The sequence below is a fragment of the Epinephelus lanceolatus genome, chromosome 3 (assembly GCF_041903045.1).
Source record: "Epinephelus lanceolatus isolate andai-2023 chromosome 3, ASM4190304v1, whole genome shotgun sequence".
In the NCBI taxonomy this organism is placed as follows: Eukaryota; Metazoa; Chordata; class Actinopteri; order Perciformes; family Serranidae; genus Epinephelus; species Epinephelus lanceolatus.
This window is the reverse complement of record NC_135736.1, coordinates 31,253,988-31,267,094: the sequence shown is the minus strand read 5'-3', so window position 1 is coordinate 31,267,094 and position 13,107 is coordinate 31,253,988. Positions and strand designations below refer to the sequence as shown.

At 38.8% G+C, this 13,107-nt stretch overlaps 1 protein-coding gene and 1 long non-coding RNA gene across 2 annotated transcripts; one reads left to right on the top strand and one right to left on the bottom strand.

The window, feature by feature from the left end:
* Nucleotides 1–4,559: 4,559 nt before the first annotated feature.
* LOC117255716 (solute carrier family 22 member 7-like) lies at nt 4,560–11,352 on the bottom strand. Its single transcript, XM_033624862.2, has 10 exons — nt 10,884–11,352; nt 10,506–10,609; nt 9,297–9,451; nt 8,997–9,165; nt 7,973–8,096; nt 7,770–7,879; nt 5,685–5,899; nt 5,489–5,597; nt 5,168–5,374; nt 4,560–4,885 (listed from the first exon to the last, which is right to left on the bottom strand). The coding sequence occupies exons 1-10, from the start codon at nt 11,259–11,261 to the stop codon at nt 4,852–4,854; spliced, it is 1,605 nt and encodes a 534-aa protein (XP_033480753.1). The 5' UTR covers nt 11,262–11,352; the 3' UTR covers nt 4,560–4,851.
* On the top strand, nt 6,094–10,633 carry LOC117255717 (uncharacterized). Its single transcript, XR_004501567.2, has 3 exons — nt 6,094–6,311; nt 8,069–8,113; nt 10,500–10,633. It is a non-coding gene; the product is annotated as an uncharacterized LOC117255717 (long non-coding RNA).
* Nucleotides 11,353–13,107: the final 1,755 nt, after the last annotated feature.

Here is a 13,107-nt window from a genome sequence, read left to right as displayed (position 1 = left end):
CTGCAAACTCACTCCTAGATGCCACTAAATCCTACACACTGGACCTTTAACTTGAACTATTCACTCAACCTATGCTGCATAGTTGGAGTGAATACTATAAGTTCAGCTAAATTACTCTGAGAATATAGGTATGTTGATACACTGTCACATACTGTGGCGCCTATCCACCTTATTTTCAAACACGGAAGTAAATAGTGATCAACTTTCGTTTTTTTGTGCGTGACCTCCGGTCAGCCGCTTTCCCTTACCGGAGCTAACGGTGCAAGCTAATTTTTTTTCAATTGTCAATCAGTTAGTTAGTTAGTTAGTTAGTCTGTGTATTTTGTATAGATAACTGTGCCCACGTTTCCGTTATAACGAAAATTTATTCCCTCTAAACGCGAATAAATCGCACGTCAATCATAAACTATGAACCAAAAAAGCACAGTCTATCCCAAGTGAGACAAACTGCTTGATCCCCGTCTCCAGTGTACCAGCAGAGAACCTGCAGAACCGAATCAGCGAAAAAACACACCGGGCTAAGCCTCTCTACCTGAGCAGCTGAAGCTGCGGCTCGCACCCTCAACACACAGACACACAGACAGTGCTTCTGCATGCCAGCCACACGTGTGCGCAACTGTGAGAAATAAATAGTGAGGTGTACGCTGCTTTTCTATCTTTTTTTCCCTTTTCTTTCTTTCTCTCTGTCAGCGACATACACTCCTCACACAGGACGGGTTGTTTTAATTGACTGAGTTGATCATTAAGCCATAGTGATGCGCGGATCGGCTCTGATAGCACCTGAATCAGCATGTACGCATCAACCATCCAGCCGTTACAACATGATTGAGCTAGCAAAGCAGTTTTGTGTTGCTATGTGTAGTATTTATTCAGTTTTGGGAAATCACGATGTCTAGAAAGCATCAGTGGCTGCAGCTGACAGGGACAGCTAACGTTAACACTAGCAGCAAAGCTAACATCAGGATCGTCATCCGTTAAAAGCCTCCCGTTGTCGGATACGACATGAAACTACTCCAGTTAGCTCAATCATGTTGTAACTAAGACATCCGCTGGAGAAAATATTTTTTTCACGGGCCACTTTGTGAGTTTAGTGAGTTATTACAGACACGGCTAACGGCTAACAGCTAACGGTTAGCCCAGCTAATCTACGATAACCATGTTATTAATTACACACAGAGAAAATACTAATGTTTGTTCAGTCATTGTGTTTATAGACTTTACAAACATCAGATTAGTCTAAACGGTGATATAGTGACGTGAAAAATGTGATATATACATATATATAGCTAAACTCAGCAAGGTAAACAACAAGGCGATTCCCATTTACACAGTGGCAAGAGTGCTGGACCGGAAGTGTCGCACAAAAAACGGAAGCTGGCTGCGTTCTGTTTTGCCTCCGTTTTTCCGTGAAAAATAAGGTGGATAGGGGAGAAAAGTTAGGACGATTCCAAAAACAGGTAAAAATTAATATAAAATTATTAAACCATCACCATTAAGGATTTTTTTTTTTCAAATATAGTAATAAAATGAATGATCTCTTTGTTTTTACTTGTTTTTGCCAGTATAAGTTAAATATCCCCATTGACCAAAAAGTGAACATGCATATTGACTGACCACCCCCCTGTATCTGCATGAAATGGTTTGGTCCGCCTTAGCGCACTGACGGTGACGGTGCCTAGCAACAGTCAGCAGTTGCGCTAGAACGCTACAGTCATCATCATGCTACCTAGGCTAGTACTAAAAGAAAATCCGGTTTTCATAAAAGGAAAGGGAGAAAGGAGAGAGAGCAGAGGCAAAAGAAAGGGTGTCAATATATAAGCCAGTTTTTCTGCAAGAAAGGTGGGTAGCCTATAGTCTGTGAGTGGTAGAAATGAACCTGTTAGCTTAATGTCCATAGTGAAATAAGCTAGCTACAGACTAGTGTTAGCCTACATTTCACTCCTTTTAACCTACATTTAATCAGTGCAGGTAAATGTTTAGCAAGATATTCATAATAAATCAGTTGTCCCTGCCTCTTTTACCAGACTCAACAACAGATGAGTCAGAAGCAGCAGCCCTGTCTCCCCATAACTTTACTCCTCCCCGTCCCAATGAAGAAGGTGAGCAACACATGCCAGTTAGCATCATTGCAGGGAGTCTGTAGGAATTTCTCTCTCTCGCTCTTTTTTACTATTACAAAAAAGAAAACAAAATATTTTTTAATGACAGAAATTCAAACAAATTATTTTTCCACATAATAACTATTATGAAACAATGAAACGTTAAGTAGCCTAACTCAGCACCTCCATGAGGCCTTTTAATATAATTTTCCATTTCAACTTTATTTTCTTGTTGGCATATATGTGCAGTTAAGTTAAAAAATCTGCTGTTTTTATTATTTTGAGATGATGATCTTAATTTATTTTGATTGAAAAGTTAATGTAGCCTATATTTAAGTTATTCTTTAAGTCTTTCATTAATGTTAAGAGAATTTTCCATTTTGGGATTTTACATTAAGACTGTAAAAGATGGCCTTTAGGGCATTTTTTATGGCAGTTTTTAATCAAATAGTGAATTGCATACTGTATGCAGACTGTTGCATGTACAACTCACTAGCAGTAAATATTGTACTGGTAGTATTGAACAACAAGAAGCAAGACAGTTGCAAGCCTTCAAAGTTAGAGTTATGTAAAGCTTTTAATGGATCAGTTAGGTCCTAGAGATGTGGTGACAACAGCTGCGCAGGGAGGCCCAATATAATTTTTTTTCATGGGGCCCAAAATTCCTGGCGACGCCCCTGAGTCTATAGATAATCTGTCAAACATCTACAGAATAAAGCCAAACATTTGAATAGTTGATTATTGACTAATAAGCTGTTAAAATGTTACAAATACTCTGAAAACTATTTGTAGACTGACTAAAAAAGTGTCTAATTACTGGCAACTATGATAAACAATGGTATGTGAGAGAAGTTAGGATATAAGGTAAAAATACTTTCTGTCAGGGCAGCTAGTGCGTTCATCATTGTAGGCTCATGATATCTACTGCATATATGTCAGAAAGACTAACACGTTTATGACCTGTGGATTATAACATGTAGCCTAGTGTATTTCTGTCAGAAAAGCTATAGTGCATTATCACTGGTAAATGCACCAACTAACAGTCAAAGTAACTAAAATAATATGGATCTGTTATTTCATATGCCAGGAATCACGCAGTATATTAAATTCAGCACCATCTCTGTAAAAGTTCTCATTTAGGTCACTGGATATCTTGTAATCCTGAATTTTGTCACACATTCAAGAGGCTAAATCAGTTTGAAACTGATTGATGAAAATATTTTGTAGACCAAAAAGACCAAGTCCAGCTGCTTTAAATTAAGGACTTCACTTGTTCCATGTAAAACTGAAATAGTTCCAGGAAGAGAGAATTTTTTGCTTAGTTTATTATGTAAGAATTTTCCCATTATGCACAAAGCTGTTATTACATTGTTTTTCTTACATTATGAGCTTTTATCACATTTAAATTATTACATTATGAGTTGCTACACACAAGTATCATAAATATAGAAAATCAGTTCAATAAATGAAGGCCAAATGTTTACAATGTAGGAGATGAAAAGCCTAAACAATTAAAATACGTGAAACACTGCATATAATTACAGATATCAGCAGTGCCAGAGGATGAATCCTAATAAGTTATTCTATCTTTTGAGTTTTTCTTTAGCACCACCAGCAGGTCAGAGTTTTCATTTTTCAAAAAACCAAATGGGAGGCAGCAGTAGCACATACTGGCTTGGCTTGGAGTGTGGACTGGCAGTTGAAGAGGTGCCAGTTCACACTCCTGGGCACCAGGAAAGTGCCCTTGAGCAAGGTATCGAATCCCCAAACTGCTCCAGGGGCACCATATCATGACTGCTCCAAACATTTTTTTTTAATATACTTCATTAATCCCCCTGAGGGGAAATTCAATTTTTTTTGCTTTTTTTGTCATTAACACACAGGTTTGAAAGACACACACAAACAGGACCTATACATGCACAAAGTGGAGAGATGTCAGAGTGAGGGGGGTGCCTTGGTCAGGCGCCCTGAGCGGTTGGGGTGTTCGGTGCCTTGCTCAAGGGCACCTCGGCAGTGCCCAGGAGGTGAACTGGCACCTCTCCAGCCGTTAGTCCACGCTCCATATTTGGTCTGGATGGGGACTCAAACAGGTGACCCTCCGGTTCCCAACCCAAGTCCCTATGGACTGAGCTGCTGCCACATGTGTGTGTTGTGTGTAATAGGGATATGCGAAAGTCACAAGTCAACTGCTCCTGTGGATTGTTTAGACTGACAAAAAAATAAATAATAATAAAAAAAAAAACAACAACTGGAAAATTACTGATATTACTGCACCACCAACCTCAACTGTACCAGCAGCAAGCTAAACCAAGATATTCAATGTATGGACTATCTCTCTTTGTCTTTTTAAGTGTTTTTTAAAGGCAACTTTTTATTAACATGTGCATGAATACAATTGTCCCATATACCCGCACCATGACAGCAGGAAATAACTGAAACTAATTCCAATAAAATCCATAGTCATGTTCTCATGAATTACAATTTTATTGCTAACCTCAAGTAAATTCACAGTTACATTTCTCTCTTATTGTCTCTTTGTGTTTGTCCAAATTTCCTCTGTACAGTACATTATTAAGACAGCGCACCTGTGGATATGTTATATCTGGAAAGACTCTTAGTTCAAGTATTTATTGTGATTTTAACAATTTTATGGTTACAAAGCAGATTAAATCAACCTATCTTGCATTATTAAAACTTGCAGAACAAATTCATTGTGGCAAATAATCACTCTAGTTAACAATAACAGTGGTTTTTATTGAATCTCCTTGTTCCTTGTTGACTGTCCCCTGCAATTTAGACAAAAGGGAAGTGGGTCATTTTTGCATCATGAATAGATTACATAGTATAAGAGCAGACTCAAACGACGATTTCTATTTTTGGCATCTGCAAATGATTAAAATATGTCAATTATCCAAAAGAAAGTTGTGTAAATAACACACTGAAATTGCAAAACATCCAGTTGCCTTTGATTGACTGGATTACTCTTTAGCAGTGAAGCTCAGTGAGGTAGCTAATCATTTACTGTAGCTTTAATATTGAATTACATGTAATCTTTCTCTCCTTTTTACCTTGGTTTCTCAATGTCCTCGATGTACTCTGGCAGTCGGATGTTTAATGTTTCAGGCAGCAGCGAAACCACCAAACCAGATACAACTGCCACCGTGCAATAAGTGACTGCAGGGAGGAGATGCCATACGTCCTCCAATAGCATGATGAGTGGAGATATGGACACACCTAGCCGCGCCACAAATGCGGTGTAGCCTAAACCGTTCTGTCTGAAAAACAAAAAGCACTGAGGTTAATGTAAACCTGTAATAAATGTTGTCACAGCAGAGTAGATAATCATTGTTCATGGTCAAACTTGTCACAAGAGTTTGTTGCTGACTTACCGTACGACTGTAGGAAAGAGCTCAGTTGTGAAGAGGTATATGATTGTGAATGAGGCTTCTGACATGGCTTTTCCAATGACGCCCACAACAGTACGAATGACCCACTTATCTGGGGGAAAATGTTTAGATATTTGTCAAGACAACTCTCAGATATGTTAACAAAAATTTGATTTCATTAAAATAAAAAACAAATAACCTTGTGAGACAAACATGTTGATTAGGAGACAGAGACCAGTCAACAGCATGGATCCCATTTCACCAGACCTCCTCCCAACTTTCTCCAGGAAGTAATACACACCAATCTTCAATGGCATTTCAATAGATGCAAATATGAGTTGTGTGAGGTATGTGTTCAGTCCAAACCCAGTGATGTTCAGACTTATCCCATAATATGTAAATGCAACGCCATACCTAGAAAATGGAACACAACATTAAAACATTCACACACACCAGTTTTAACCCTGATAAGTGCAAAAAGGCAGATTTTCTCATGGCATATATTACATTAATATATACTCAATCACGATTTTACATTCACTAGTGTTTGATTTATGTCACTTACACTATGTTAAATTCATAGCTCAACATTTTTAGAAAAGACATTTGTTTGCTTTATTCATTAGGGTTACATCAAAAGATTGATACCACTAAACTACAGGGCTGGAGCCAGACTACAATTAGCTTAGCTTAGCATAAACACTGGTAACAAGGGGAAACAGCTACCTCGCTCTGCTACAAGTTCAAAATCCACCTACCAGCACCTCCAGGGCCTACTCATTAACATGTTTTCTGGCCTTTGAAGTCCAAACAGAAAAGTAACAAGGTAACAGCACATAGTTTGGCTTCATTACAACTCACAAGATTCACCGACAAACAACTGTCTTATACTAAACACATTTTCCAAGCAAATACAACATGCTAATGTTATTAGCGCCAGCCTATGGCATTTTACATTGTATAAATTAGCCTAGCAACTAGCGATCTTTCCCTTGTCTCATATAAAACCAGGGACAACAGCAACATCTAACAAAGGTAAGGGCACACAGTTTGGCTCCATTACAACTCACAGCATTCACTGACAGAACAACTGTCTTATACTAAACACATTTTCCAAACAAATATAACATGCTAACATTATTAGCACCAGCCTATGGCGTTTTACATTGTATAAATTAGCCTAGCGACGAGCGGAGATTTCCTCTGTTCATATGAAGCCAGGATAAATCCCGAAGTATAAATCCCTGAAGGATAAATCACACACAAGACTTAAAATGCTATTTTAGTGGAGGCTTTACTTTCTTCACAATTTATTGTTTCCTATCTGTGAACTACAAGTAAATACAAGCTTCGTCTCCACTGAGGGAAATGGTTTCAGTATACAGAAACTGACAGGTCTGCGTCACCGCGACACTGAGCGTAGGGTGGGCGAGTTCAACTTTCTGTCAACAGCTTTGAAAACACCCCTTTTTTCACAGGTAACTTAGCCTGTTCCCCCCGCCACAGGAAATAATGGATTAATCCTGGAAAGCTATTGATGTAACACTTTTCTCCTTATGAAAGTAACCCTGCGATTATTCCACCAATGAGAATTTGGTCGGACAAGAGCATATCGACCAAATAATCGACAAGTCGACCAGGAGACTACAGCCCTAGTACAGTGACGACCCTTGAATTGTTTCACAAGGGTGGCCATATGGAGCCACTGAACATCTTAGAATGGCACACTAAAACCAAAAGCCATAACAGAATTTAGGGAATTCTCAAAAAATAGCTATCTTAAAAATTGAGTGTACCACAGCCTCTTGACGACAGTAGTATCGGCCTCCAATGGAGGCAATGGGACCATGGCCCCCCTGGACTACCCCCCTGGGTACACCATTGTTGGTGCACAAACAGGAGATTGTTGTCGATCCTCTCATCTCAGGGCCCTGACACACCACCCTGCCAGTCAGCCATTGGTCAGTTTGTGGCATGTTCCTCACTGTTGGTGCTAGTCAGCCCTGGTCAACTTTTTTTAGCATGTTGAATCAGCATCAGAGACGGCGGAGTCCATCCACATTTGGTTGTGGATTTGGTTGTTGCAGAACATACATAAGCCAGTGGCTTTAGTGTTTGCGGTGTGCAAGTGTATTTGGCCAAGACCCAGGCAACATGAGGCAAAGAAACACTCTACCTTTGTCCCTACTAGTTATTTGATGTCAGAAAGAAAGTAAACAAGCATCTTTCTCAAAATGCTAGGCTAAACAATTCCTTTAACCCATGTCATGAAATTGATACGTACCACACTATCCCTGAGCATATAGACAGTTTCCTAATAGTTGGGGTCTTGAAAAGATCCACTAGAGTGTACTTCTTATCCTCAGTTTCACCTTTTACAGATTGCAGTAACTCCTATGAGAGAGCAAACACAGTAAAACTATTCATTCATAAGACTTGTGGACAGGACTAATTGTGAAACTGTTAGTAAATAACATCAAAATGTACCGTCGGTGTGATGGTGGCCATACACTTGGTTCTGCTGTTCATCGTGGCACATTGCATTATGTACTGATGAGCCTCGTCTGCCTTTCCTTTTGCCAGGAGCCATCTCGCAGACTCTGGGAGCCACCTGAAGCAACAAACATGGTGAGTTCAGTGTCACACTGAGCGCGTTTACATGCACACTAATAAACCGATCATTATCAGATTTTTGGAGTTACCTGATTATTCAAGTGGTCATGTAAACAGCATAATCCGATAGGCTTTATCAGATAAAAGCCATTATCTGATTATGAGAAATCAGATAAACACACCTAGCTTTTTCCCCAATAGTCAGATTATTCGGTGCATGTATACCCTTTAATCTGGTTTCTTTCGGGTTTTGCTATTTTATACTCCCACTCCACTACATTTTAGAGGGAAATATTGTACTTTCTACTCCACCACGTTAATCTGACAGCTTTTGTTTCCTTTCAGATAAAGATTTTACATAAAATAATATATTTTTATATTCTCAGTGTTTAAATTGTCACTTTTATTTTATCTTACTTATATGTTATGCACTTTGTGTGACAAGTTTATATACCATACACTTGTATATTGCTCTTTGCAGTACTTTTACTCCGAATCTACCCAAAGTATGTAAAATAGGCTCCACATTGATAAACTACACATTAGAATGCTCTCACATGTATTTGTTAATGATAAAAACAAACAGTACTGTAAGAATATAAGCTGTCAGCATGATGAGTGCTTTACTTTGCAAATATATGACTTGCGTACTTTTCAAGGTTTTTCAAGGATATGAGTACCTACTGTAACAGGAAGTTTGAGTTTTATGTCATGTACTTGGAGAAATCCAACTGAAGGACTGAATCATGTAAACCAGGTTTTTCTGATTATCAGATTATTGAAGTGCACGTAAACGTGTCAAATCGGATTATTGCCATTACCTGATTATTCCCAGTTATCTGATTATTGTGCGCATGTAACCGTGCTCACTGACTTCTGAAATATGAAACTTTAATACCTCCAAGTAATGATGGACACTATCATGGGTAAGGTCACTGCCACGATGAGCCTCCTCCATTCATTTATGCAATATGCTATTCCCACCAGAATCCAGGTCCCAAGTGTCCAATCCAGGCTTATGATCACACCAGCAAAGGTCCTGTGTTCAATGCTGAACCATTCAACATCTGGAGAAACGTTAGCACAACTGAAAAGTCAGACCGTATTTTACAAATGATTTCTTGAGACTAAAACCAAAAAAAGATTAAAACATATTCTATTTTCCTTATCTCATTTTTTTTAACATTAGCATACTTACTCAGAACAATAGAGATGATACTTATTCCTGAGAGTGACATCCCTGTAAAAAACCTCATGATGATAAACATCATATACGATGAAGAGAAGGCACTCAGGATTGCAAACAATACGGACGACAGATAAGATACCAGCAGCAGTGGCCGTCGTCCAAACCTGGTCATGAAAAGAAAAATATTAAGAACAATTATTGTCTTAAAAACTAATGAGACAGACCTTGAACATTTATTCTCAATTCACAAAAAAGGCCATGCTTTGCACATGTTCTTTTAACTTGTCTTGAAGGTACCGTGTGTAGGATTTAGGGGCAACTTGAATGGGGATAATATGTTTCAATCATGTGGCTACTCTACACATTCAAAATAATATCGGACTGAATGGATCAAATGTGATTGTGAAACGGGTCATTTCACAGGGGTTGTGACACTCTAAAATATTAAGACACTTATAGACATTTACAGACGCCTCTTTTGCCATGGGAAAAAGTATTTTTGGGCCCGATGGCATCACCTGACAGATGTAATTACTCTGTTTGACCACTTTAAAATTTGACGTTAAATCCTGGCACACCTTCTAGGGACCTGATATCTACATAACGGGTGGATGATCTTCCATAGAGTGCCAACAACCACTTTTTTTTTTTTACTAGAGATCTTAAACATTACATTAAGAATTGTCTTGCTTAAATCAAAGCCCAGCGTATTATCTTACGCCTCCACTGGTGCCCAGTACACAGATTAAAGACAGAATAATGTGAAAGAAAGCACCAGAGGCCGGGATGTTCTGACTTTTGGCCTCTTGTTAGGTCAAGATCCAAAAACACAGGATCCTACAATTTCCATTATGCAGCTCAACAGTGTTTTTCATTAATTTACCTTGTCTCCTAAATCCCCCATCCATCTAAAATTTAACACAGGTTAACACAATGTTAAATCTCAAGCCCAAGCATCATCATTATTTATTTTTATCGTAATTTTTGTCAGACTTTGTAAAGCTCCTCCAGAAAACAAGACTGTCCTTCAAAATTCCACAGGTGCTTTATGACACATATTTATGTTTTGTGTGTGGTGGCGACCTCTAGCTGTCGTATTTATTATTACAGGAGCAAAGAGGGAAGTCGGGTGAGGAAATATATCTGACATTTGTTATAGAGAGGCAGTGTGTATCCATTTTTTTTGTTGTTGTTGTTTTTTTTTATTAACAGACCTACCTGTCACTGAGAAACCCAAACATAGGGGCACCGACCATAACACCAATGAAGAAGACTGTGGCTGTTGCCTTGTTCATCCCTTTTCTGCTGCACACGAGATCCCACTGCAAAGACATGATTGAAAGCATTACAGTAAAACATTTTGCAGTTGTCCATTGTGGAAGCTGAACTCAATACCAAGTCAAAACTAAATGTTTCTTACATTTGCATTTAATAAAAAATTCAGCCACAAAGGATGCAACAAACATTTGATTTAATGCCTACATTAAAAGTCTACAGAACAAATGCCAATGCCTTTAACGTCTCTGAGGAACATGGTATTCGATTAAAACATAGCTACTTAAAAAAAATACTGTTAAATCTATTGAAGAAACTTACCTCTGTTGCCAAAGTAGATTTAAATGTGCTGTTGTCATACACCCATCCGTTCTGACACTGAACAATAGATGCATCCTCACTGCTGTTTAAGCCTACCAGATGATACTGCGGCTTTAAAAACATCAGACAGGAGCTCAGAGTCCCATCCGGCTCTGTTGGCACACCAGCAGCCAGTTTCTCTGGCTGAGATAAGTTCCCAAAGATGCCTCCATCATCCAGAGCGGTGATGTTACAGTGGTGAGAGGGAACAGCCGCCATGAAGTTATTCAGCAGAAAGTGACATGGCAGAGTCATTCGAGCAGAGATCTGAATCAAAAATAGTCTGATTTGGAATTTTCCAAATCCGTTAATTTCTGAAAGTATGTTGTCAAATTTCATTTTGCTGCTGTGCTGTCACAAGAAGTTAAATGTTCCGACAGCCATATGAAGTTAGGTCCCAGACACTTAACTGGACACATTCACCAGAGGCACGTTAATCATTATCATCCACTAAAGAACCAGCTTTTTCAGTGCCCCCTATGTGATGCAAACACAGTCAGTCTGTTATAAACTAACTTAACTGTATTGGCGCAACCACAACAATTTGCATAAATCACTGTGTAACAAGATTAACAGGAGTATATCAAAGACCACTGGACGAAATATAAGTCAGAGGGGTGTGATGATAAATCATCATCTCCTTTAGACAACACACAGACTGTGTTTACAAGGTCTTTAGTATCCCGGTTTTGAGGCTTATCCCGGCTTTGAGGCTTATCCGGGATATGATGTTTACATGGAACACAGAGAAAGCCGGTTATTCATATCCCTGTATACATGATAAATGCCAGTAACCCGTTTTCTGATCACTGCATCCTATCTGCGCAGGTGTGTGTTACGTCTTTTACGTCTTTTGTTTACAACAGATTGAGCGGGAAATGTGATATATTTATTATATTTAGAAGTAAGACAAAAATGAGACCTCTGTGGCTTCTAGCGGACTTAGCTTTAGTAAATACTCACGGCGCATTACAGCAATGGCTCATCCACTTCATCTGTGTCTTCTGCCGTCTAAACACGTCTTTTTGTCGCTCCAAAAATGGGAAGCTCTTGTTGCCGCCATGTTGCTTGTATATCTGGTGCATCACTCTGGCACCTGCGCACACGGTGGGCAGCCGTCAGAGACCGGGATAAGGCGTATACATGCTCCAGTATCCCGGCTTCTATCGGAGTACTCCAGGTGGCAAAACCAAGTTTCTTGAAACCAGGAAAAGGGCATAATTCGTGATATGGTGTTTACATGCACAAACACAAAAACGGAATACTTAATGTCATATCCTCCAAAAAAACAACCACAGTTACCCACTGACTTAAACTTAAACTGTGTTACATTTGGTGGTTGTCTCTATTTTATTTTTTAATTTAATTAGATTTTTTGTGTGTACATGTAACACAGAAAGGCCACAGAAAGGCTGCCAAAATGGCATTGGGGGAAAAAAATCTGATAGGCTGTTACTGTGGTATAATTAAATGATGCGTGTGTGATATTGTGATATTTAGATGTATTTATGTAATCCCAGCCAGTCTTTTTAGGTACACACACACACACACACACACACACACACACACACACACACATTAAAGAGTGATCTTGTTTTATTTACTCTGTTCCATTATGTTTGTGAAATGGGAGGAGTCATGAGATACTAGAATATTTTCCCAATTGTTTTTCCCCACTTGGAATTTCACTTGTAATGACAACCTCAGTATTATTGAACACACAATCACAGGAGTCTCCTGGATAAATACACGACGCTGCAAAGTTATGTGCTTCTATATATTCCAAATTAAGAAATCTCCATCCCCCAAAAAAATGATCGGAAACCATGAGTGATGTAAGTCACGCTGGACCACATCAGCCCTGGCCCTTGACACACAGTTACATAATGGCCATGACATGTTGGTGCCTCTTAAAATTGTCTTCCAAGCTAAAGTCAGTCCAGGTGAATACAGACTTTGCAATCCTCTCTGAGCATGAGGACATTGCACCATTATAATGACTATGGCGGTAATGGGCCCAAATGTTATTAAGATCTTAATGAAAAATGGGGATGCATTAATTGACCAACCAAAAGTAGTATTATCCAATTATCCTCTTAACAGAAAATAAAATACACTTATCAATAATGAATCAATCTCAATACCTGGGTTATGAATTTTCTATACAGTGATCTTAGTTCCTGCT

Coding starts and splice junctions, on each gene's coding strand:
- LOC117255716 (XM_033624862.2), bottom strand. CDS start 11,261: ATGAAATTTGACAACATACTTTCAGAAATTAACGGATTTGGAAAATTC. Junction 9,452..10,505: donor TTTGGGTTTCTCAGTGACAG/GTAGGTCTGTTA, acceptor TTTCATGACCAG/GTTTGGACGACGGCCACTGC. Junction 4,886..5,167: donor GAGGACATTGAGAAACCAAG/GTAAAAAGGAGA, acceptor TCTAAATTGCAG/GGGACAGTCAACAAGGAACA.